The sequence below is a fragment of the Manis pentadactyla genome, chromosome X, assembly GCF_030020395.1.
Source record: "Manis pentadactyla isolate mManPen7 chromosome X, mManPen7.hap1, whole genome shotgun sequence".
Classification (NCBI taxonomy): domain Eukaryota; kingdom Metazoa; phylum Chordata; class Mammalia; order Pholidota; family Manidae; genus Manis; species Manis pentadactyla.
This window is the reverse complement of record NC_080038.1, coordinates 121,730,634-121,757,316: the sequence shown is the minus strand read 5'-3', so window position 1 is coordinate 121,757,316 and position 26,683 is coordinate 121,730,634. Positions and strand designations below refer to the sequence as shown.

The 26,683-nt window shown below is 36.7% G+C and overlaps 1 protein-coding gene across 2 annotated transcripts in view; it reads right to left on the bottom strand.

The window, feature by feature from the left end:
* Nucleotides 1-26,683, bottom strand: part of TENM1 (teneurin transmembrane protein 1) — a 735,522-nt gene that overhangs the window by 251,745 nt on the left and 457,094 nt on the right. The window contains exon 8 of one of the 2 annotated variants that reach the window (XM_036880853.2): nt 11,814-11,966. In XM_036880853.2, the coding sequence (XP_036736748.2) occupies nt 11,814-11,966 (153 nt within the window). The remainder of the gene's footprint in view (nt 1-11,813; nt 11,967-26,683) is intronic. The other variant, XM_036880855.2, reaches the window with a different exon arrangement.

Genomic DNA, 26,683 nt, shown 5'->3' with positions numbered 1-26,683 from the left:
CCAGACTTAACATTGACTCTGACCCTTCATTTGCAAATTGTCAGCAGCAGAGTTAAAATACAGCACGACAGTACAGTTCTTGCAGTATTCATGCTTTAATTGTTACTTCATCACGTCTTTTACTGAAGCACACCAGAAGGCCCAGGAAGACCATATTCTCCAGGAACAGAACACTTCCTTGTAAATCCAAGATGAAGTGCAGGGAGCCACACAGCATATCAAAGTGTACAGTCCTGTATTTATCACACTCTCACCAATATCCACCAACTTAGTTTGAGCTAAATGCTCTGTTTATAGGTTGCAACACAGGCATCAACTGCTGAGTGGGGAAAAACCAATGGCAATTAAGGCTATGTTGAAGGACAGCAAACTAACTTGTGGTTGTTTAGTTCAAAAGGAAAAGGTCAAGTTATCTAGAAGGTAAACATAGAAGCCTGAATTGGTAACAGACATTGTTGTCAGTGGCTGTATCGACTAAACCAAGGCTTGGTAATATCTAGTCTCAGACGTACCTGGATGCCAATAACATGATTATTACTAACCTTTCTTTATAAGATAGGAAGTAAATAACTATATTCCGGACATATCTATGTGTTTGTTTTTTATACTTAATATAGCTAGACTGCATTCAGTGATTCTGTGCAAAACTCAATGGAACATTAGTAGAAATATTGACCCATGGTCATTAAAAAGATTCCACTACCAGATCCTTGTGTAAAAATGACTAGGTTAAAGGCTATGGTGTTGTCCATAGCAGCAATCAAAATAGTCTTTTAAAGACATCTGCAAATTCCATAAAAGCAATCTAAGCTAAGAAGGTACTGCTTTAACCAAAGGGAATGTTGTCCAAAGAGATGAAAAAGAAATATGCCCTAAGATCATATTTGCCTTTCACCTCATCCTACAGCATGTTCAAACTTTTCAAAAGACATAATCAAATGGCTTTGGCATGGTCTTTCACCTGAATTAGTCCTAGTGTGTGTCTTATGATTTAAGTACCATCTTCTTTTTGTTCCTTCAAATGTAATAATTATTTCACAGTAACAAGTCTTTGTGAAATTTAGAATATCAGTGCTTGGAGCAAAACGGGGAGGTGAAATCAACCCTTATTCCCTGTGATCAAAAACTGTAAAGAGATGAAAAGAGGATAGTGAAAGGCTACCCTTTCTATCTATGGTGCCTTGTAAAATTTTCCTCATATGAACTCTTGAAGAAAAATATATACTCAACTTTTGATTCCTCAGGGACAGATTTTCCAGATTGTGTGTTATACATGCTTTTTATATCCATCATATGACCCAGGAGTAGGCAGGAGAAAGAAAAGGGAGAATGAACCTTGTACATAGTAGGCCCTTGGTAAGTACTATTTGGATGAATTAATAAAATAGTGATCCTGATACAATTTATTTAATAGTGTTGATAATTTATTTTGACATTTTAGTACAAGGTTTGGTGGGAGGAAGAAATGAAATCATCAACACACAGAGACCTTTGGGAATTAACTGTGAATAAAATATGGTTAGAAATAAATACCTCTGTCTTACTGACACTGATAATAGCTGATTGTGTAGAAAAGTCCATTAACTAATCTTACACATGAGAAATACATTACTGTATAATTTTAAACAGTTATGGCCAGATATTGAAAGACTTCGGATTCCAGCTTATCTGGTATTACATCAATTTTTTCAGACAGAAATGAAATGGCAATGGGAAAATCTTACCCTTAATTAAAGGACTAACGTTGAATTGCATTTTGACTCTGTATATCTGTTTGTTGAACATACAGCATTTAAAAGCCAGTTATTACTTCATTGCAAGAACTTCTACTTTCCCTAAAATCTTTAGAGTTTCCCAGTTCTTTGGATGTGGTCTTTTGACCATTAAGTAGTATTCACAAAAATTAGTTTCCAAATTGAAGCCTTTCCTGATTTGATATACAGTCCCACCTGGTGAAATATAAACTTTGTTTATAGAATTTCAGTATGCTGATAACCAGTGGTACATGAAGTAGCCAACTTTTTGAATTTCTTTGGTGAAAACTGGAATTGGTACAAAACTCAAATTTGTTATCACACTGTTACATATTCAAACATTTACTCAGAGTCATGGGTCAACACGGAATAAAATACCTTCTTAAAAGAAAACAATATTGCCATTTGGAAAAAGAATTCAAATGCTAATGAATAAATATGGGTATATGCAATGAAAAATACAAAAGTGACATAAAGGAAACAATTTCCATTTATAGTATCATTAAAAAGAATAAAAAACTTAGGAATAAACTTAACAAAAGAAGTTGCAAGACTTGTACACTGAGAAATACAAAACAGTATTGAAAGAAATTAAGAAGACCTAAATAAATGGAAAGATTCCATGTTCATGGATCAAAAGATTTACTATTGTTCATAAGGCACTACCTCCCAAAATGATCTACAGAGTAAAACCAACCCCTATCACAATTCCAGCTCCAATTTTTCCGGAAATAGACAAGCTGAGCTAAAATTCATATGGAAGTGCAAGGGACCCAGAATAACTAAAAAAAATCTTAAAAATAATATGTTGGAGGCCTCACACTTCCAGATTTCAAAACTTATTACAAAGGTGCAGCAATCAAGACAGTGTGGTACTGTTATTATGACAGATACAGTCAATGGAATAGAACTGAGAGTCAAGAAATCAAACATTCCATTTATGGTCAATTGAATTTCAACAGGGGCACCAAGACAATTCAATGGAGGAAAGAATAATAGTTTTAACAAGTACTGCTGGATAAACTGGATATCCATGTACAAAAGAGTGAAGCTAAACTGCTTACTTATACCATATACAAAAATTAACTCAAAATGGACCGAATATCTAAATTTAAGAACTAAAGCTATAAAATCCTCAGATGAAAACATAGGCATAAGTTTTGTGACTTTGGATTTGGCAATAGTCTCTTAGATATGACATTAAAAGTACATAAAACAAAATAAAAAACAACTCTGGCTTCATCAAAATTAAAAACTTTTGTGCTTCAAAGGACACAATCAAGAAAATGAAAAGACAGGCTACAGGATAGGAAGAAATATTTGCAAATCAAATATTGCATAAGGGACTTATATCTAGAATACATTAAAAAGTCTTACAACTCAATAATAAAAAGACAACTCAGTTGAAAACTAGGGCAAAGGATCTGAGTAGACATTTCTCCAAAGAATATATACAAATGGCCCAGCACAGGAAAAGAGGTTCAACATCATTGGTCATCAAGGACATTTAAATTAAAACCACCATGAGGCACCACTTCATACCCACTAGTATGGCTAAATAAAAACTATAGACAATAAGTAGATGTTAGCAAGAATGCAGAGAAATTGGTGCCCTTACTCAGTGCTAGTGGGAATGTAAAGTGGTGCAGTGTCTTTAGAAAACAGCTTGGCAGTTTCTTAAAGTTAAACACAGAACTACCATATAACTCAGCTATTCCACTCCTTTTTATACACCCTGAAGAAATGAAAACAGGTGTTATACAATTTGGTGTCCCAGTCTATCTCTGAGGGTCCTTCTTCCTCTTCTCTCCTGCAGAGAGACTTTGGACCCTTCATGATCTCCTTTCTTACTATCGTCCTCAATGTCACCCTCTCTATGGTTTCTTATTCTTTGTCTTCAAACAAGCACAAACTTCTCTTTAAAAAAAAAAAAGAATAAAATGACCCAACTGCCCCTTCCTCGAGTTATCATGCTATTTATCTCCTTCCTTTCCTTGCCAAACTGTCTTCATCTGCTGCTTCTATCTTCATTGTTATCCATTTACCATTCAGGCTATTACCATCTGCATTTCCCCCTTACTACTCTGTGATCCCATTCTCCTAAATATGCACTCCTTAAGGTCAACTAGGATTGATTTTTCTTGTTTCTCAAGGCTCAGCTCAAACTATTTCTATAATAACAATCATGTTTTCATCTTTTAAGCCTCTTCATCACCTAAACATCTGATTCTATTTCTGCACAACAGTGGGTTGCATGTTACTTGGCCTCATGTGTAAGTGTGCACATTTCTTCCAGTTCTTCTATTTAACAGGATCTTTCTTGCGGACAAACACTATGTCTTCTGCTTCATTTGTTAACTCTGCACAGTACTTAGTTTACTTAAAATAGCACCTTGACTCATATAGCATTAAAAATGATGAATGTCTATGTTTCTGAATAGTAAGATTTCAATTCCCTTCCCTTGATATTATTTTAATGGAGAAAATGAGGCAGTCAAGAATCATTTCTCTGACAATCTAACTTTTCACTTTTATTCTTCCCCCTCTCTGAACCCACTGGCAATGGGAAGATGATAACTGGGTAGAGTTCTGATCCAGATACCTTTGGTAGGATACACAACAGAAATAGGAAAAGGCAACTTAAAATGACTAAGGGAAAATAGAAGCTACAAGAAGAGAACAAAAACTAAAACCAAATGGTCTTCATATTAGAAAGGTGAAGGCTAAGAAAGGAAATGTAATTATTATCTATGGGATTGCCAAGGTTATACATGGGGGAAAGGCAGACTTGTGCATTAAATCCTGGAACTCTAGGACTTTAATTTCAGAAGTAAATTTAACACACTAGAATTACCTTTGACTTCAAGAGAAAGCTAGTAAGTGTTTGAACTTCCTCCAACAATAATACAGGCTGAAAGATATAAATGGATGCTCAACAGAATTAGATATACACGTGGCTGATAAATTTCTACAATGGACTGGTTCTTCAAAAATCTAAGATGTTATAAGGATATTATGAGAAGGTCCCCTAGGCTTTGAAGGACTACTCCAAGGGGATGAATATGCCATCCTACAGCATGCCACTTAGTGCCCCTGTCAGAAATAACTTCTGGACTAGAGGGACAAGAGAGACACATTCTATTTGGCATCACAGGAAAGGTGTGTATTAGTTTAAAAAAAAGTAAAATGAGGATTAAAATGAAACAAGAATAAAACATTAAACATATATGACCAAGAACATTTAACATGAATTTTTTATACCGTAAATAAGTTTGCCTTTTAGCATAGTGAACCCTTTCCATAAATCTGTTTTAAAAGTCAGGTCTCCACTATGCTTTAGAAAAGCTTTTGTTAAAACTGAAGTATATTGATAAAGTGATTTAATATAGTTGAAAACAAGCTCCAGCACTCTGGCTGGGCCCCCTGAAACCTTGTGTTAGAGAAACATCTATATAGCATTATAGGAAACATTTACCGTAATTTGCCATCAATCTTTAAAAATAATAATGTTATGCTCCCAACATTGTTGTCTTTGTTAGTACATTACTACTATTTTATTCATGTGGTTTGTTGTGCTTATATGAATTATTTCCAATTCTACTACAATATCCTGAGCTCTAATATCCTTTAAGTAAAAGATACTGAAACTATGGGTTGACTCAAAGGGCAGCTGAGTGCATTTTAATATCCACATGTCCTATGAACCAATAGTGAAGAACCACAGAAGTACACTGCAGACCTGTGTTCCATCTGAATGCACAGTGATTACCTGGGTGGGGTTGGTGCAGTTCTGTACTTTGGTACCACAAAATAAACCTTTACCTATTGACTGGGTCTGAGAAATAAACATCAGTGAAACTGTAAGTAAATTTAGATTTCAACCCATTAGTCAAGGTGCACAATTGCACAAGTGTCAGTGTATAAATTGCCTCCCATGTAAATAGCCACAGGTAAAAACAAAAACAAGAACAAAATTCAAGCGTGCACACACACACACACCCTCCGGTTAGGTTTACAATGAGAGGAGGTCACGAAAGGTACATTTTGTGCTGTTTAACATTCAATTCCCAAGGGCACTTGAGTGAGAGAGAGAGAGAGAGAGAGAGAGAGAGAGAGTGTTCTGCTTTGAGAGTGGGAGAGTACTTGCTGAAAGTAGATCTTTGATATGAAATGTAAGGTTTACAAAGTACTCTGAGGGAAGGGGTATACATTTGACCATATGCATTGAGATCTTTAATCAAGACAGCTGTTAAACAATGGGCCTTGAGAAAAATTTTTTAAAAAAGAATGAAAGGGTCCAAAGAAGGGTACTGAGCAAACAGTAAGGAGAAACTGGATGCTCATCTCAGCCCTGCCTGTAGCTGTGTCTAACATGCAAGGCAAGTCACTTAACCTGCTTTTGTTTTCCTTCCAACTGTAAAACAAGGGTAACAATAGCTGCTACAACATAAAACAGTTATGTGGATAAAAGACATTAAAGTATTTTGAAATTGTAAATGCCCTCTAAATGCAGACTGTCATTGTTACATACATGTCAAAAACCCAAACTTGTAAGGCAGAGCACTGGAAATTAATTGAATTGCAACAGAATTCTCTGCAAGCACTTTAAATGGCAAATGTGATTTACCAATTTTGCAGACACTTTCCAGGAGTATACACTCCTTTTGCAAAAACAGGTCTGCTTTTACTTGGAATGGCTAATTGTTCTTCCTTAACTACAAATTCGAATTCACTGACTCATAACCTACATGGCTGGAAGGGACCTTAGAGCTCAGTTGGTCCTACTGAGCATCACCCCGTGTTTGTCAAAGCCCTAGCAGCTGGGAAGAGACTGGAGGACAAAGAAAGGAAAGGGGAAGGGAGTAGGAGGGAGGCAGGAAGCTGCCCTCCGCCCCCATTTTATCTGGAGAAATGTGGCTTTTATCTGATTTACATTTGAAATTTCTGGGTAAGATTTAATTTGCAAATGTGCACTGCCCACTACCCCTCCCTCCCTCCCTCCCTCCTCCCCAAAGGGTTGCAAGCTGAAGGGGAGCAGAAGGGGCCACCCCAAAGTATGCCTCTTTGGCATAAGAACTGTTTCAGGCTGATTATTTTTAAGAAACAGCAGACATGGGAGAAACTCAGAAAACCTAGTACAAGTTACCTTTTGTAAGAGACATTAACTCCAAGGGAAATCACCATTTGTAAGGGTGCCTTCCTGGCTGTACCAGGAAGAGAAGGACTGAATCTCTAGGAACTCTAATCAGCAGAGAAGGTAATGACCTACATCTGAACAACAACCTACCTTACCCTTGTTTGCTATGTTTTTCATGACAACCTCCCGTAACTGGCTCCCAATCCCAAACAACTTCTTTTGTCTTTAGCTGGACACTGTATTTAAGGTGATGGCTTGGGCTATTTCCGGGAGCTCCTCAGTTTTCCTGGGTCTCTTCCATGTATACAGGAGGTATACATGTTATTAAATTGGTTTGTTTTCCTGTTAATCTCTCTTTTTATAATGTGGGGGGAGGAGGGAGGCTCAGTCAAGAGCCTAGAACGGTGGAGAGAAGATTATTTTTCCTCCCCTACAAAGCCAATTTCCTTAATTTTTCAGAGAAAAAACTGGAGCCCAGAGAGGTGAAGCTGTAGTCTCCAGTCTTGGCTAAAGCAGCCACACAGCAGGCTGTAAATTGTGTCATATCAATCATCTATATGTTGTTTACATGGTCATATATTCAGCACATACTGACTAGAAGATGTTATTGTTTTCTTTAACTTAGTGGAGGTAGATCTTGCAGGATGAATTTAAAAGAAGAGCCACTTTCCCCCAAGGCCAGCCTTTAAAAATCGTAAAGGGGATAAAAGCTGTCTTTAGTCTTCCTTAGCTCTCTGTCTCTCCACCCACCCTTCTTGTTCCCAAGCTCTATTTTGGCCTCCAGCTGGTAACGGAATAGCTTCCTCCGCGTTCAGATCACGCTCCTGACAATGTTGGACTTTCCCTGGACCCTATGCTCCTGGAAAACGATGTTGGTTAAGAAATACCTCCCCCCACCCCCCCGAACCTTTTATTTTGAATCCTCTCACCCTGTTATATTTTAGGAAACAGCTTACTGCAAGACAAACAAAACCTCCAAATAACCAAATTAAAAAACTCTTTCCCATAAGACTTTTTGGATAAGGCTCTCTGTGTGCATTCTTTCTCATGACTCCCATAAGAATGATATAGGACTTCCTTGTTTACCTTTAACAAGGCCAAATAGAGACCTTTTTCCTTTTGCCAGAACCTGCTGAAAGACGAGACACAGACCCTCCAATCGCCCATTCTTTGTCTCATAAATAATAAGCTGAGGATTAGAACTATTTGTTCCCCTTCAACTAGCTAATCACAGAGATAAACATTTCCTGTTCAGCTGACTTACTGAGACTTCCCCTGAGCACAAGACAATCCCAGCTGTAAATCATCCCATGTGTAATTTACCTACTGCTCTTATAAAAGTCTTAAGGCAAATCTGCTTTGCACAGACACTTCTTTCCTGTCTAAGGTGCTTCCCCCAGTGCAAGAGCCTGAATAAGCTGAATTTCTTTACTTGTTTGGTTTTAGTCTTTGATATTTCCTTAGAAAACCTCTTTAGCAATTTATATATTTAGTTTGTGTTACATTAGTACAATAAGAGATGAGAAGACAGAAGAGGTTTATCAGGAGTCCTGGGTTCTAGTCCCCGTTCTCTCTGTATGTTCCTGACTGTTCCGGACCTCAGTTTCCTCATCTTTAAATAAGGATGTTGGATTTGATAATCTTTTAGATTTTAACATGCTATATATGTTGATAAATTACATTGTAATTATTTTTAAAATTTCAATTTCTGGACATTACATGACTCAGGTCTGGGATACATGTTTTATTTTTTCATATCCACTGCTCTGTTTAAAGTAGTTGTAACATGTTTACTGGTTAAAGGCAAAGAGTCATGACTAGTGTGTAAGCTTCTAAGGCAGTAGTGGTCGTTTTATGTTTTAGTACACTGCTTACAATTTTATAAAGGTTTGTTGAACAATTGACAATTGGTTTTTCAGGAAGATTCCAACATGAGGATATGAGTCATATCTTCTTCTTGAAATTGAATTCAAATCATTCAAATAAATTTCAAAAAGAAAATTTTGGTATACCAATGTCTATAATCAAACATTCTTTATCTCTTTCATTTAGAAAACTAAGTGGTGAGAAAATTCTTTCATTTCCTAATGAGAAGCAGATACATATAACCACTGTTAATAGGGAACCAATTCCAGTAGAATTTGATTTTTTTTTAAAGTGCCATTCTACTTATCCATCACTTTGATGACAAGAGGTGATAATTAAAAAATAATAGATGTTAAACTGTTAAGTAAAGAAAGATCAAACTTTAAAGAGAGAAAACATCTAAATCCCAAGAAGGCCATCATTTGTGTTAAAGTTGATACCAGTGTTAAAGTACGATGTATAAGTACCTAATGGGATGTCATTAAACTCAAGGTAATTTTCCAATCATTTGGCCCAGTCACAGTTACTGCTAAATTAAACACTGTGGTAGGCACTGTGCTATATATGCTTAACACGCATTGTATCACTTGTCACAACCACCATAGGAAATAGGTACTATTATTATCATCCTTACGTTGGCGATGAAAACTCTGGTAAGGCAAGGTTGTATCAAGTAATTGTCTGAGGTTAGAGCACCTGTAAATGACACAGTCAATATTCAAAGCCCCATATGTCTGACTCAGGTCCAGGCTAACCGCAGTGCTACAATGTCCAATCCTCTAGGAGAGGAAGGAAAACAATGTAGAAAGAATGATCTGGTTTTCAGTTCTGCATTTCAATGCATACAGCCTCATTAAGGCAAGCTTCTACTACTATAGTTATGGGGTGTGTGATGTCTAGAAAATCATAAAAGGACACAGCTGCCCATTTGAAAATATCCTTATACTATATTACATCTTCTGCAAGGTTTGGTTTAGTATACACATGGCATTATAAAAGAGGACCTGTGTTTTTACTTGATAAGTAATATGCAGTAAAGACCTAAAATAGCAGGACTATTATGTGCAGTTACAGTTAGGGTTTTATTCAGACTTACATAGAAAGTCAGTTTAAGATAACAGCTTGGTTTATATATGGCATCAACCCTTAATGACTTTTCTTAATAAAGTATTAAATTGAAATTGGTCTGGCCTGCTTGTTCTAACTGAGCAGAAACAAGAATATTTTTCATTCATGAAACTTGGTACAGCACATCAAAACACAGGTGTACAGAATTTTTCTAAAATCTATCACAAATAGACTCTGGGGCTTTGCTTTCATTATGTAAAGTGTCTTTTGTGGTTTTCATATATGTTTCATGTGTGAATTTCAGGGTAGTGTAAAAGTTAATAGACAAAGCTCTGAAATCAAACAAGTTTCTACCTCTGTGACCTTGGGCAAGTTACTTAACCTCTCTGTGTGTCTGTTTCTTATTTGGAAAATAAAGACTATGATGTTACCTTCATGATATAATACATGTTAGATGCTTGGAGCAAATCTTGTCACCTGGTAATTATTTAATAAATGTCAGTCATCCTCATCAATTTTGTGGAAAGACATCATAGAGATCTGAACTAGAATTAAAAAAAGAATATGCCCTTACAACAATGAGGTGATAACCCTCTGCTGTCTTGCATGTTTCAGTTTCCTCAAACAGATAAGTCATGAAGGATTTCCAGTCTGAATGGCAGAAACACCTAGGCATATGATACCAAATGGTGGCTTTGGCACTTGCAGTTATAAAGGAATCAAATAGTAGGAGAGAGGGTAAGAGAGTAAAAGTTCAAGTCTGAGTGTATTGAGACCCTTTTCTCTGTCATCTCTGACTCCTGTACTACCCTCAGCCTCTATCAACAGCAACGACGAAATTGCTGGGAAAGATCAGCCCAGGCTAGAAACAGTATTTCTGAATGAGGATGTCAAGCAAACTGCATCATGAATAAAAAGCTCGATCAAACCATAATGTTTTCCTGAACCCTAAGCATTAACTTTTTACTGAAGCATAGGCCAAAGCAAAGTTACTTTTTCAAAAGCAAACAAGCAAAACAGAACAAAATCCAGAAATAACCTGCCCCAAAACACTAAAAACAGAAGTAAAGAGGAGTAAACACAAAGAACTATAAAACATATATATATACCTTGTTTGTAGCAAATGAACAAAGATATAACTGTCTTACCACCCCTATATAACTGTAAGCTTCTTGAGGGTAGGGTATGGCTCATTTACTCACTCATCTGCTTTATTTGATCTGAAAATATTTGGAATAGTGTGGGCTATACATTTTATTTTTAATTTCTACTTTTAGAATTGACATCCTGAAAGTTTACATGGCTTGAGTCCCCCTGTGCTGAATCCTATTTCAAGACAAATCATAATACAAACTTCCAGCCATTGTCACTATTTGCATATTAAGACTAAGATGATTCAATTGAAAAAGATGCTGGGAGTGTTGGTACTGGGACATTTATTGTAAATAAGTCGGATAGTTCAAGCTTATGTTGGTTAAGTTTAACAATTCAGTGCTCAAAGAGCTTTTTTTCTTTTCCCCAACAAGGAAGAATTCATGTTCCCCCACTTTGACATAAACATTCACCCTTATATTAAACATAAAAGGTCTCTTCTTATTATAAACTGAAGAAATTTCCATATACCCTTTGTAAATGTTATATATAAATGCTGGGCTTGGACACAGGAAACTTAATCAAAATCCCATGTTGCTTCAGGGTAGTTATATGTGAAATGCAATTTCCATTGTACTGAAACCTCCATGCTGTAAATATTTATCTATTTTCAAAATTGTCTACATATTTGAAAAGTTTAATTGGTTTATATTCAAGGCACGAGAGAAAGGAACATTTCCTTTCACAAGACATTGACATGCATTTATTCTGTCCACACAGATACTTTCAAGTAATCATGAAATTTAATGTGAGGTGAAACCATCCTGGATTTGGTTCTACTGACCGACTTTGAAGAAAAGTAATCAATAATCAATCAATCATTTTGACCACTGTACCTTTTTTCTCTGATTTATCGGAAACTTTTCCTCCAATTGGAGAGTAAGTAGTATCCATGGATTCGGTGCCTCTGTTCCCTTTGCTAACTCCATTTTCATAGAGCTGTCCTTCAACTGGTTGCAACTGCCAAGTCAGGCCGAACAAATGTACTGCTGCAAGAAAACAAGCCATACATGAACTTATTCCAGACTCACTGAGAAGGTCTCTAAACCAGCTGTCCCTATGCACCTAACAATGTCAGGACGAGTTTTCTTTTAGTTAGGCCAAGCAACTTGGAGTTCATACCTACATCATACATGTAGTTGCTCTTCTAAGTAGTTGTTAAAATTTTGAGGCTGAAGCTATCCCAATGGTAGTATTAGAAGTTGGAGTATTGGTTAAGCCACTAAATGGGATTGGACTCTGCTCCTCAGCACTGTGACCCTTTCCTTTTCCATTTCCCTTCGTGTAACACTAGTTTTCATCAGCAAACTGTAGAGTAATGGTGGACAGGCTATTTTAAGAACTAGGGAGACCTTCTCTATGGCTTTGATTCAATTCGATTCAGCAAATATTTCCTGAATGTGTAGTATGTATAAGGTATAGATGGCTATATAGGGTAGGAGCTGGAAGTTACACAAGTATAACATAAGTATAATATAATGAGGAATACTTGACATGATACAGGTTCAAATTGCTGTCAGAAGACTCAAAACATACCAGTGTTGATCAATGTGCAGGAAGATGGGCACTCTCATACACTCTCCATGAGAGTATGAAAAAAGTCACCTTTGTGGAGGGCAATGTGGCACCATTTACCAAAAAAGTTAAATTTGGCTTACCCTGTGAGCCAATAATTCAATTTCTATGAATTAATGAATGTGTACCAAACTGCAAGGCCATCCATTGTAATATTTAAAAACCAGTAGAAAGTTATGATCAATCTAAATATTCATCAAAAGGAGATTAATGAAATAACCAATGATATTATAAATAATACAAGATTACATGGCTATTAAATCGTGTTGCAGAAGACTATGAAATGGCGTGGAAATATTGGTGATGTATCAAATGAAAAACATCCATCCACTAAACAGTATGAATAGTGTGATCTATAGTATGCATGTGTGTGTGTGTGTGTGTGTGTGTGTGTGAGAAAGGGCTGGGAGGAAATATAGCAACACATTAACAGTATAGGGGGCTTATGGAGAGTTTTAATTTTCTTCTTTATGACTTCTGTAATGTCTATGGTTTTTACATAGAACATGTATGATGTTCACGAACTTGGGAAAAATAAATTTTTGTTTAAAAATAAACTGTTTAAAGGAACAATAGATTAAAATTGGCTTGGTTTATCAGGGATGCTTTAATGCATAGGTAGGATTAGAGATGGATCTTGAAGGATGTGTAGGGCTGTGACAGGTGACAGCAATGGGTGGGCGCAAGGGAGCAGGTCAAACAAAATATGACTTTGTGAAGCATAGGGTGCATTTGAGGCAGAGCGAGATACTGGGGTTGGTTGAGTTCATGTATATATAGACGTTACTGGAAGTTAAGGCTGGAAGGGCAAATTAGGGGCATATTTTTGAGGACACTGAATGCCACACTTAGATGTTTGGTTTCAATTTCTTAGGCAATAGCGAACCATTTTATTTTCTGAGCAGATGTGTGACATGATTAGTGTTCTTTAGGAAGATTAATTTGATAGCAATGGGGAGAACTGATGGTTTTTAGGCAAATAAACAATCTCAGGACACCCTTTGTAGAAAGATAAACCCTGTAGTAGTATCAGAAAGGATGAGTTGGAGGCCTAAAAATTTGGAAAGGACACAAATTGGGATGGCACTGCAATAATCTAGGTGAGAAATAATGAGTGTTTCAATTAGGGTGGTAGCAGTGGGAATGCAATGAAGGCAATTTCTTATTTATTTATTTATTTATTTTTTAATTAAGCTATCATTGATATACAATATTATGAAGGTTTCACATGAGCAACATTGTGGTTTCAACATTCACCCGTATTACCAGGTCCCCCGCTGCTGGTCCCATTGTAATCACTGTCCATCAGCGTAGCAAGATGCTATAGAGTCATTACTTGCCTTCTCCATGCTATACTAAATGAAGTCAATTTCTTAAGGAGAAATTGTGTAAATGTCATCTCAGGATTTGGCAACAGGCCCTCTGTGTGTGTGTGCATGTGTGTATGCCTGCATGCCTGTGCATATATGTAGATGTGAGGGGGCTGGCATAGGAAGAAGTGAGGGAAAGGGAGGAATTCAAAGTTGTTAAGGTTGAGAGTCTGACTACTGAAATCACAGGGAACCATGAATAGAGTTAGGGAATTCTGTACTTAACCCAGCACTAAGCTACAAATAGCTGGTGCTGCATACGTGTTTGTTGAATGATGACTAGTTGGTTTGGGGCAGGGTGGAACTGATGAGCTATCCTAATAGTCATGTTCAGCACAGGATGTTTGGAGGTTTGAAGTTCTGGAAAATTATAAAGATTAGAACCAGACTCAGAATCACATATGCATACAGGCAACAGTTGAAGTTGTGAGAGTGAAGGAAGAGAATGTTAGGAGAAAGGACCTATGACAGAAGCTGGGGAAATCCTTATATTTGTTTTCTCATTGCAACTTGAAACTTCAACCAAATCTTAACAAAAGGGGGGAAAAAGTGGATCATTCATAAGCCATCTCATAGTTTTTTCTTTCTTTCCTAGGCAGACTGAAAGGGGCTAATTTTATGTCTACTACTCATATATAGTATATGGATTGTGACCAAGAACAGGAAAGCTAGCCAGATAGCCTATTTAAAAATCATTCATCCACTTTCAGTTGGAGCTAAAGCGATTTCTAACACCTACCTTCTAATTTGCCCTTAAAACTTCCAAGCATTTAATTAGTTTCTACCATTTTCTTTGGATTAAGGCCAGTGCTGCCTGACGAACTTCTCTTGCAATTATTGGAAACAGTTGAAACTCAAATGATACTGAGAAAGTACGGTATGGCATGCTAATAAAGCTGTATTAGTGACGTCTCTGAGATTTCCTTGCCAAAAGACTCACATGGTTGGTTTAGTTGGTGCCTATTTGCTCCAGTTAAAGGTGTTTATCAGTTTCATAGAAAATTTGGTCTACTCTGTCCCACAAATAATTTGAATATGATGAACATTAAAAGCTATACTGAGAATGGGTTTGACTCCCTTGGTTCAGTTGCTTTTGTGAAATTAGGCTGGCCATAAGGACAAAAGGCAAGTAGTTCTCATTTTGAAGATCAAGGGGGATATTTCATATACATTAAGTTAAGCCAGTTTCCTGAGGGCACTCAAAAATGAGACAGACATTGCATGTGCTGAGATTCATTTCAAAATAACAAGGCAAGGATTAATTTGTCACCATCAAATGGAATGGACTGCTTCTAGCCAATCAAGACAGCTAAAGAAGGGTGAGGGCACATTTAGTAGAAAACCCTTTGAGGGTGGTGAAGCTTTACAGTTGTTTGAGTTTTCTGTGTCTTTTCCAGGCAACAAACTGTAATGCATATTTCTATGAATATATAATGAAAGTTAACTTATTTGCTATAGACTGTGGGGACCACAGCAAGGCTACTGGTCTTTTCCAGAACTTGCATACGCTGAGTTGTGAAAGAAAGTGAAAAGTTATACGCAGGGTAGACTGAGGTAACTAACTCCAGGGTTTGAGTTCTATTAGAAATAAATACTTTGTTCACACTAACACCAATCAGTAAAATTATGTTGACCTTTGGAAAGTACCAACACACCACTAGAAAGATATTGGCAGTACTTCTACCATGGGGATGTATTTATTGGTTCAGTCAACAAATATTTTCAAAGCCTATGCTGGGCACACTGGGAATGCTGGGAATAAAAGGTAATAAAAATATTTAACAGCCACCAGAGCATAAGCACCAGCTGACTCATATGGAAATCAGATATAAACAACCAATATAGCGTAACTAGGACATGCTGCTTGCATATCAGCCTTGGGTGTAGGATGAAGAAGGTACAGAGTCCTTAACTTTTAAAGGATCTCCATCCATATCTATACTATGTGTTAATAGCCACACTCTTTAGTCCCCCAGAGCAAGTATAAACATACGAGCCAACTGGATAAATTAGGGGCATAAATGGTTATGAAAAAACAGGGCAGTATTAAGTTATATTCATATAGGAATTCAACAAATATTTTTTGAGTGTCTACTTTGTGCCAGACACTGTTTTTCTAAGTTTACAGCAGTGAATAAAATAAAATAAAAATCTCTACTTTCCCAGAACTCATATGAAAGGGTAGTAGGTTAAGACAGGCAGACAATGGATAAACATATAATTCACATAATAGAGTCATATGGAAACAAAGAAACAAATAAATGAAATAATGTCAGAGTTATAAATGCTATGAAGAAAAAAATAAGAGTAGACAGAAAAGGCCTCTTGGAGGAGGTAATATTTGAACGAAGATTTGAAAGAAGGAAACCCTATGAATATTCAGTTTGAGGAAAGAACAGCAATGACACAAGGCCCTGAAGTCTTGTATGAAATGTGTGAGAACACTAAAGAGCCCAGTGTGACCGGAGCTCAGTAGGAAGGAGAAGAGTGGTAGGCAAACTCATAACAGAAGGGTTGGCTCTACAATCCTGTTAACTGCTGTGCTCTAACCAACCTCACAAACCGCTCACCAGTAAACCTTACAAGTGAATGGGAAGTGATAAAACTAAAATCACACCAAAACGTTTACCTCCAAATGAGCATCGTTGGTTATAGTGAGTGGATCCAATATATAAGTACCCCTGACTCCAAACAAAGTCAAATTTAGTTTTCCAAAAGACACACATAAAAATGTCCATCCTTAATGAGCAGAGATGGACATTACTGAGATCTCCCAGGGAGTATTAGTCCCATGATTTGCACTTCACTGAAATTTAATGGTTGGACAGAATGTGTATGCCTATTTAGGTATTCCAGGAGTAATGCCTTTTCAGCTGATTAAGAATGGCAGTCCCTAATGCCCTCCTAACAAATGTTCCCTAGTGCCGAGCCCTGTACATTTTATAATTATTATCCTTCTTGTTTTATTCAATTGCAAAGAGCTATGCTCTGAAATTATAAATTTATTACAAAGTTAAGTAACAAATGGAGTATCTCACTGTCTCCAATTGCCAAACTCAATCAAGCATCTCAAGGCAGGCTGATTTCATGAGAAGGAGCTCTTCTCAACATGGATTATTTCTATAGGCTGATACTTCCAAGTTTCTCTGCAGGTATTTCTCTGCATGCTCTGTTAGGATGTTGGTCTGTTTCTCTTAAGTAAGCTTGATGGTCTCTAGTATTATTTATAACTGATAATGCTTCCCCATTCAATTCCCCTTCAAAAGGCAAATATTCACTTATTAGAGAGAAACCATAGGAATGTTTCACAAGTAGATGTAGGAAATACATGCTGAATGAATGCTGTAGGTACGGACTGTCCAATGTGGCAGCTGCTTGCCGTGTGTCTATCAAGCACTTGAAATGTGGCTAGTCAGAATCAGAAACTCAGTATAAAAGAAAGAATGTTAAATATCCGATTAGTAATTTTTATATTGATTACATGTTGAAGTGATATTCTGGACATATGTTCAATTAAATGAACATTTTATTTAAATTAATTCTGTTTCTGTACTTTTTTAAAACCCCTTTTAATGTGGCTACTAGAAAATTTTAAATTACATTTGTGATTTGCATTATATTTCTATTGGACAGTGTGAATCTTGACTATCTAGAATATTTCACAAAGAGATATGGTGCTTCTCTTTCAACACCCTACCACAGAACCTACCATGTTAGATTTAACATATCTATTTAAATATTTGCTCCATCATTATCAAGCACTTGAAGGGCAGGCATCACATCTTCTTCATCTTTTTATCCTGGCACCTAACTCAGTGCCTATTAGGCAGGAAATACTCCCGTTACACACTGCCGATAGGACTGTAAAGTGGTAAAGTGGCTTTGGAAAGCAATTTTGTGATACCTATCAATATTTGGGTTGAGAATATTCCTTGACCAAGGAATTCTACTTCTAGGAATCTGTACTAAAGCAATAATCACATAAAGGTGCATGTACGAGGAAATTCAATATAGCATTGTTAACATAATGACTTTGTTAATATAATAAAAAATATATAGGACACCAGTATATCCATGTATTGGGGAGTGGTACACCCACACTATGAAATCCTATGTAAGAAGTAATAAGACTGATACTGAGAAACTCTCTGATTGGAGGAAACTAGGGAGACATGACAATTAAATTCAATCAGGGATCCTAGATAAGATCCTGGAACAGAAAAAAAAAAGAAGTAATGGAAAACTGGAGAAATCGCAACTAAACTCTGAGTCATGCTAATGTTAATTTCTTACTTTTAACAATTATGCTGTGATTATGCAAGATGTTAATATCGGTGGAAGTTGAGTGACAGGTATACAGGAATCCTGTGCTACATTTTTAATTGTTTCTGTTAGTCTAAATTTATTTAAAAAGAAAATGCTAAACAAAGGGGAAAAGGACTGATGCAGTCGTGCATTGATGCAGCTTGTACTACTTTTCAAGCACCAACTATGCACATATCTTCCCAAATCCACCTTCCGTGATTTCATGTTGGTAGTTGAAATCGTCCATGGTGAGTGTATTAACACTTCGGGAGTCAGCAAATGGTGGGAATCAAGGCGATTTTTGCCCAGAGAGCTGGCTGTTAAACGTTTATCAGCACACCACTGGATGACCCATATGTATTGACATGAAAAAATGCTCTGAAGTTTTGTGTAAAAAAGACTGTAGAACAATGCATATCTGATAATCCTATTTAAGTAAAAAAAAAAATTTATATATATCTCTATACATGTAAATACATAGAAAGAGAACTGGAAGGATTAATACCAAACTATTGACCTTTAGAGTGGGGAACAGGGGGACCTTCAACATTTTCATAGTATTGTTAGAATCTTTACAATGATAATATATTCATATATGTTATATAATAAAAAAATACTAGTTCAACAAACCTTTTTAAAAGCTGAGTGGATAGATGTGTTGTTTTATTCTATCTTTTATTACTATTTTTGTCTAAAAATAGAGCTTTACAGAACATTTTTAAAGCAGCAGAACAATCTAGCAATTAAATATGAATAATCCCTAAACACATAAGGCAGATAAAACAGAATTCTTTTGAATGAAAGGGATTGGGGGGGTGGGTCCAAAAGCCTTGCCCAAAAGCTCCAAAGATATAGTTAGAAATCTATTGGCGTAAAAAATTATCCGTAAAATGTCTAAATAAAAAAATATGTAAATAGGAAAAATTCTTTTCAGGCATTTAAATTTATTAGAATCTCTTTATAATGCTAGTATTAGGAGACATGAAACCTTCCATCTTAGTCTGTATCTTTTGATGTTTTGTGTCCACTCTCTTACACATAATATTCAAACACATAAAATTCAGATCTGCTTAATAGTAACAAGGTAAGAGGGATTTGACAATAAAAACACAAGTAAACCTTGAAATTGCAATATTTGTAAGGCAAATACAACTTTGCTTTCAAGGAATTCATCTTGCATCTCCAAATGCACACATGGGCAGCTAAGGATGCTGTATTTATTTGTTGCGAGAAGTTGAAGTTTTGGTGCTATTTTCTAATTATAAATAAACCTGTTTATCAAGTTTGAACTCTGTCTCAGAAATTCAATCCTGCACATTACAGATGATGCCATGAGCTTTAAATCATGCCAAGACAAAAGCATATGTGATATTTTTCAAGAAAATTTGTTATTCCTCTTTGTCAGTGATTTTTTTTTCCCCCACCAGTTCCCTTACAGATCTTGCTTCATGTGCCTTCAGGCTAAGGAATGCTACTGCTTTTGTACTTTACTTCCAAAGCTTGTCAAAGGTACAGATCTACTTTTATGTCGGACAGGTCCCTTCCTGAAAAGTATACCGACTACATTACCCAGATGGTAACCCCTGATGACTTCAGGCTTTCAAGTTAAGCCCTATAGGAAGCAATCGCACCAGACCTGGTACTTCAGTGGACATCGTATGAAGCTAGATGCGTCCACAATAAGGAACATCACTGCAAAAATAAATGCTACTTGAATTAAATGCAGTGACTGCTAACATTACAGAAACCAGGCTATCTTTCCATCTTAAAATAAATCCCATTTTCATTATATTAAACATCAGATTGGTATACGAGTGAACTACAGCCCTTTGATAAATTACCTTCAGATCTCGGTTTTATCCTGGTAATAACCAGATTACACGCAGGATTGAAAACCATTAGTGTTCAGAGAAGCATTTTTCAAGAACTAAATAAAGGAAGTAATGCGTGTTTATTTATGGTATCTTACTTTTGCCTCAGCAGTTTCATTCAAGTTTTCTCTTTTTTTCTAGGGTTATACATATACATTTTCTACTAAAAACATTATCTGTGCTTGCACTACATCATGAACATAAATAAAACACACTTAAATGTTCCTTTTCAAAGCAATTTGAATGGAGTCAATATGGCTTTGAGAGCCTGAAAAGTGGTTGTGTTGGCTATGGGTAGAATTTCCTTTGAAAGAAAGAACTTCACTAATTTAAAAAAATGAAGCAAAAAAAAAAACATTTTAACTTGAACACATTTACATAACACATTTTGCAAGTCCGTCACAGTGAAATGGTAAAATAACATGTCAACTAAAGAAAAGATTGAGACAGGACAAGAGAGGCAACCACGACACCTTTCTTGTTGCTCCACATATATGAATTTGAACATTTTTCTCCATTGTAGCATAGCGTGTTTTTCCCCCTTAGCACAGCCTTGGTATTATCCAATATTGAGGCTAGAAAAGATTCTATCAAGGTAATAAATCATTTTAATATCCCAGTTCTATATTATATTATCTTAAAACTTTCATTTACTATGTATTTTATATTTTCCATTCCACGGCTGCAGCAATATTTATAAATAACACATCTATTTGGGTGTCTTATCACAGGTTTAATATATGATCTCCATTTGCAGTTGCATAACGGGCCCATCTGTGTATTCCTTATCAGACAGACACAATTATTTAGTGTTTTCATCTCAAGTCACAGCACCATAAGTGATCTTCATCACTCAAATCTTACTTACTTTTGCATTATTATTTGCTTTGTGAAGTCAAGAGGAATAAGCAGCATAATGTTGGGATACATTTTTTCCAAAAAAAACCCACACCCCATCTTAATGAAGAATGCAGCAAAAATATCAATTTAGCCAGGAATCAGCACTTTTCATTTTTCTTAACAATTTCCTTTTTCTTCCCCATTTTGCTTCATTTTCTGGTCAATGAATTCCCTCTTTCACTATAGTCCAAATCACTGCCTATTACTTCCTTATTGATATGGAAGTCTTTTAGATTCCTAAACAGTCTCTCACCCTCTTTCCTGGTTTGAGTGCTTATTGGTAATAATATCCACTCTCTTTTAAAAGGATCCAAATAAAACTGGTGACTATGGAAAATGAGAAATAGACCTGAACAGAAGCTCTTTCCTCCTTTTGTTAGCCCTATTATGTATTTAAATCTTAAAACTGGAAATGTAGTCACTGATTTATAACATTAGCCCCTGCTAGCTGATGCTTTGAAATTCGCTTTTCTGATTTAGCATCATGTTGTCTTAGTCACAGATGCATGGTATGTGTTCTTCTGCAACTTTTTGATTTTGAGATTTTAGAAAGCTTTCCCATTACTGGATTATTCAGTTACCATGACAGAGCAGGGCTTATATGAAATTGGGAGTCAGGAGATAAAATACAGAAGATGGAAAATGGATGAGTGGTAGAAAATACAGCTGGGTAGGTACTGGGCCTTCTTCGCTGCCTTAGGAGATTTGATCGGATGGGGAGCTACAGAGAATGAGGCAGAGATTACAGTGATGCAGTTAGTTCTGGGTTGTCTGAGGTGGCACCACGACAGTGTTCCTCTGGGAGAATCACCAGTGTTTGGGCTTGATTCATTACCAGCACCCCCACACCTTCTCCTCCTTTGGTGCTCTTATTATTGGTTGGCTGATTACTATGTATTAGAGACTGTCTTAGGCCCGAGGGTAAAAGAGTAATGGCTTGGTTACAAGAACGGCTGCCCTCCTGGAGCTGCCACTCTATCTAAAGGGAGGCAGTTGTCACATGGTAGTTAAGAGCCTGCAGGTTAAATGGCATGACTGTAGCCACAGAAGTTGTGGAGAAAGAAGAGAGAGAGGGGACAGATGGGGGTTGGGGTTCTGTTTTTACTGGGGTTATGGGTGGGGCATCTAAGGTTTCATGGTGTATGCCTTATTGATGAATTTAAAAGATAAGAGCAGGAATTCAAGCACAGGATCAGAAAAACAACTGGCCAAATGGTCAGTTATCTAAATCAACTATATATCTCTAAAACAAAGGAAACTTGGGGAAGGGAGGCTCTGTAACTAGTTCTAGTGAAAGACTAGGGACTCTGGAGCCAAGGAGTCTTGTCTCAAATCCTAGTTCTGCTACAGTTAGTAGCAGTGACCTTGGGCAAAGTACTTAATCTCTGTGTCTCAGTCTCCTCATCATAACATGTGCCGAATGATAGCACCTTCCTCGTAGGATTCTTTTGAGGACCTTATGAGTCAGTACATGTTAGGTACCTAGAAAAATGCATGGCACATAATAAATACTCAATAATGTCAACCATTATTGGTAAGCCTTGTTAACTCTCCCCTTAAGCTAGCCTTTCCAAAAACCAGCTTGGAAGTGGAGAAAGGCAGAAAAGCTCATTGCCCATGGCATCCTCTGCTTTCCTGCCCTAGAGGTTTGCCTAGCTGTGTTTTACTAGAGAGGGCAATGTAGAGGGACTTGGATCTTCAGAGAACTTCAGCTGCCATCTTCACACAGTATGGCAGAATAAAACAAAAAGAAACCCCAAACCTCACCTAATTTCGTAATTCCAAATCCTTGACTTAATTTAGAACAGACATTCATTTTTCTCCTTATCCCCGCCAATGTCCCCCAAGTACTCATTTCCTTAACTCCATCATCATGATCATGGGGTTGGGAAGTTGTAGATTTGGGGTTATCTTGGTAAAAGGTTTCTGGAAGTTAGAACATCCCTAAAATTTGTAAAATTGACATTATTTCTTAGTACCGTGCACTTTCTACAAAGATTAGCAGAAAGCCATTAGAGTCTCATTTTATGACACATAACAGAATTCTCACATAGCTGTATAGTATGAAATGGGTCCCAAGAAAATTTTCAGCTGAGTTACCCAGCACAAGTATGCATTCCTGGGTGATGTATTCAACTCTAGTGAATTGATCTGTGCGGGTAAGGGAATAAATCATGGTATTTTAGGACTCAAAAAGAGGACAGACTAGTAGGGCATGGTTTAGAAAAGGGGGAGCCAGTGTCTTTACAGTAGAGAAACCTGGCAAACACTGCCTCAGCTGAGTAATCATGTTAACCTCATCAGTGACAGCATGTACATGATAGCATGAATGCTTGATGTGATGGTAATGGCTCTTCTGTGGCCTTCTGCCTCCAAACCCGTAACTCCAGTCTAAACATGAGAACATCAGCAAAACTCAAAATGAAGGACTATCTGAGAAAAACCAGACTAATGCCACTCAAAGTTGTCAAGGTCATCTAAGACAGGAAACTGTCACATACTAGAAGAGGCTGGGGAGATATGACATTTTACATAATAGCCTATCCTGCATGGGATCCTGAACAGAAAAAGGACGTGGGGAAGAAATGGTGAAATACAGATCCAATGCCAAGTTCAGTTAATAGGAGTTACCAATGTTGGTTTCTTAGGTGTAACAAATGCACCATGGTGTTCTAGGATGTTAAAAATAGCAGAAATCAGATGAGGGGCATATGGGAAATCTCTGTACTGTCTTCCCACCTTTTCTGTAAATCTAAAAATGTTCTAACATTAAAAGCTTATTTGGGAAAAAGAAAAGACCACAGATCAACCACTTGGTTCAATCTCCTCATTTCACAGAAGAGGAAACTACAGGCTGGAGAGAGAAAGTGTTTCACCCTAGGACACACAGAGACTAGCTCCCCTCTTATTCAGGACTGTGAGAAGATGTGGTCTGTTTCCTCTATTTGATGACATTTAGCACTGAAATGATCTGGCTGGAATATTGGGCTAATGAGGCCAATGTTATAGGTTAAGTTTTTATGCCGACCAGTTGCCTTTGCATAGAGGAAAACTTGGCTGTTTGCCCACAGACTGATTATTGAAACTGATTTTGTCCACTCATCTCAGGTGAGTGCGTAGGAGAGCACTGGAAGCTCTATAATAACCCTACATCAATTCAAAATACATGACTACCAGTAGAATAATTTTTCACATGGACTCTTTATTTTATTGGATTAGTGGGTCACATGAAACTGAAGTCATGTATATGCCATATATTTTCTACTGGTTTCACAATCTCTTCTCTTTTTTTTCTCTCAACCTTTTGAACACTTCTGTTAAAATTAATCACTTTGTTGTCCAAAGGCGTGTTTTCTGTTTTTGAAACAGATTCAAGTTGTGTTTTAAAGAAAAGATAGACTGTGCTTAAGTTAACTGAACTTCATATAATCCCTAAAAAAGGGTCTAAATTTTTTCTTAATATTTCCTTAAATACCTTGCCAGAATGTCAGGAGATATGCAAAAAGAATATGGCAGTCTCTCAGTTTTTATTTTTTCCCCATGTTTTAAAGCTGTTAATTTTGATTCTTTATTATCCAATATTAAAATATGTGGTTTATGTTAAAATCCTTAATATATAAAAATTCTTACAAATCAGTAAATATCCACTGAACCCTCTAGGAGAAACATGGGCAAAAGGCGTCACCAATAAGCAATTTGCAAAAGAAGAAATCCAAGGGAGCAATGACAGTTTCAAATGTCCAGCCATAGTGGTAATTTATGAATGCAACAAGTTAAAACACTAAAATATCATTTTGCCTAGCAAAATGGCATTTTTCTTTTCTTTTTTGTAAGTGATGATGTCAAAAGTTTTCAAGGGTTCAGAGATATGAGCACTGTCACGTCCTGTTGCAATGAGTGTAGAGTGTTGCAAAACGTTTGGACAAACTGGCAATATGTATACAGTGTTGGAAAGGTTTTTAAGCATTTGATCCAGAATTCCACATTTAGAAATCCATACTAAGAAAAGGTTCGAACATATTTAAAAACAACCATGCTCAATACTGCTGTGGTATGATTTTGAGGCTTGTGGGCATGTACACTTGTCTATGGATACAGTGCCACTTCAGCTATAGAACAAATTCAGCTATATTCACAACAAATTCTGTCATTTGTGGAAAATACACTAGTTGATAAATTGAAAAAAACCAATCATGCTCAACATGAGGTTATATATATTAGCAAGATAGTAAAATGTACTTCAATGTCCAGCTGACAGGGATTGGTTAAATCAATGACTGTATCTACACAATAAAAGATGATGTTGCCATTAAAAATAATGTTGTAGAAAAATATTAAGAAATCAAGAAAATTGTTCACAAAGCGGTTGTAAGCAGCATTTATTAAATGAGCTCAGTTTTAGAGGCTACTTAGTGTAATAAGGGAGGGCACAGGGTCTTGTTGAAAAGTTAAGCAGACATGAAGAGTGATGGCTCTCCCACTGACTGACTAGCAGTACAATTTGGGGCAACTGCTTACCCCTTCTGAGTGTCAGTTCCCTCAAATAATAATAATACCTAATTTGAAAGATAGTATGACTATGCATAAAGGGACCTATGAGAGTTAAGGTACAACTCATGTCTATTTCTAGAAATTAAGTACCCACTTTTTTTTTGTATTACAATAGACTCACGGGCTCTTTTTTGTAGTTGTTCAATGTATATTCCATTACCATCGTTCTCTCTGACGCACGAATTTTGCCAGCGGGAGCCCCTTCAGACTGTCTTCTGTCTGATTTTGACATGTGATCACTTCCTTGCTTTCTAACACAAGATGTCTCACATTTACCTTGCATTTCTTTCTCTGCCACAGACCTTAGAAACAGCCATCTCCTCAAGGAGCTTTCAGGGAAAAAAGTATTTAGAAACCAAAGTTTGGGTATAAAATATGTTCATTCTTAATGAGGTGTCATTGTTAAGTCCTTTAAGAGGACAGAAGGATATACACACATAGAACAAAACTTTAAGATTTTATCACCTGCTTGTTAACATGTATGTGTACATGTATATACATACATATATGTATATATATGCACACATACATATACCTGTACACATACATGCATTCTAAAAACAATGAGTTCATATCTACATCCCTACTCTAACACCACAGAGTTCTTCTGCTCCCCCATTTCATATCCTTACTTTCTTTTTCACACAGTGAACCCTGTTCTCAATACCATCAAGGTATTTTCTCGTTTGCTGATCTTACAAAACACACAAAATGGGATCAACATTACTACACCCATGCCACCACCAGAACTAAACCTACTAAGCAAAGTTCAAAGTTTGTTTTTTTGTTTAGACTATGTCCTTCTGAGGGTGTACAGACTTCTGTATTCAAAAAGGGGGAATCTTCCTAAAACAGAAAGAACTCTTAAAATCTGAGACCAAGAGGGCCCAAAAAACCAGTAGAAAAATGGACAACAGACAAGAACATACAGTTCACAGAAAAGATCCTTAAATGTATGAAAAGATATTCAGCTTCACTCATAATGAGAGCAATATAAAATAAAACTACACTGGGATGCCCTTTCTGGCCTCTCTGATTGACAACGATTCAAAAGCTTACAGTGCCCCGCTGGTAGGCTAATAGACACAGAAGCATTTTCACACATTGCTGACAGGTATATGAAATGAAACAACC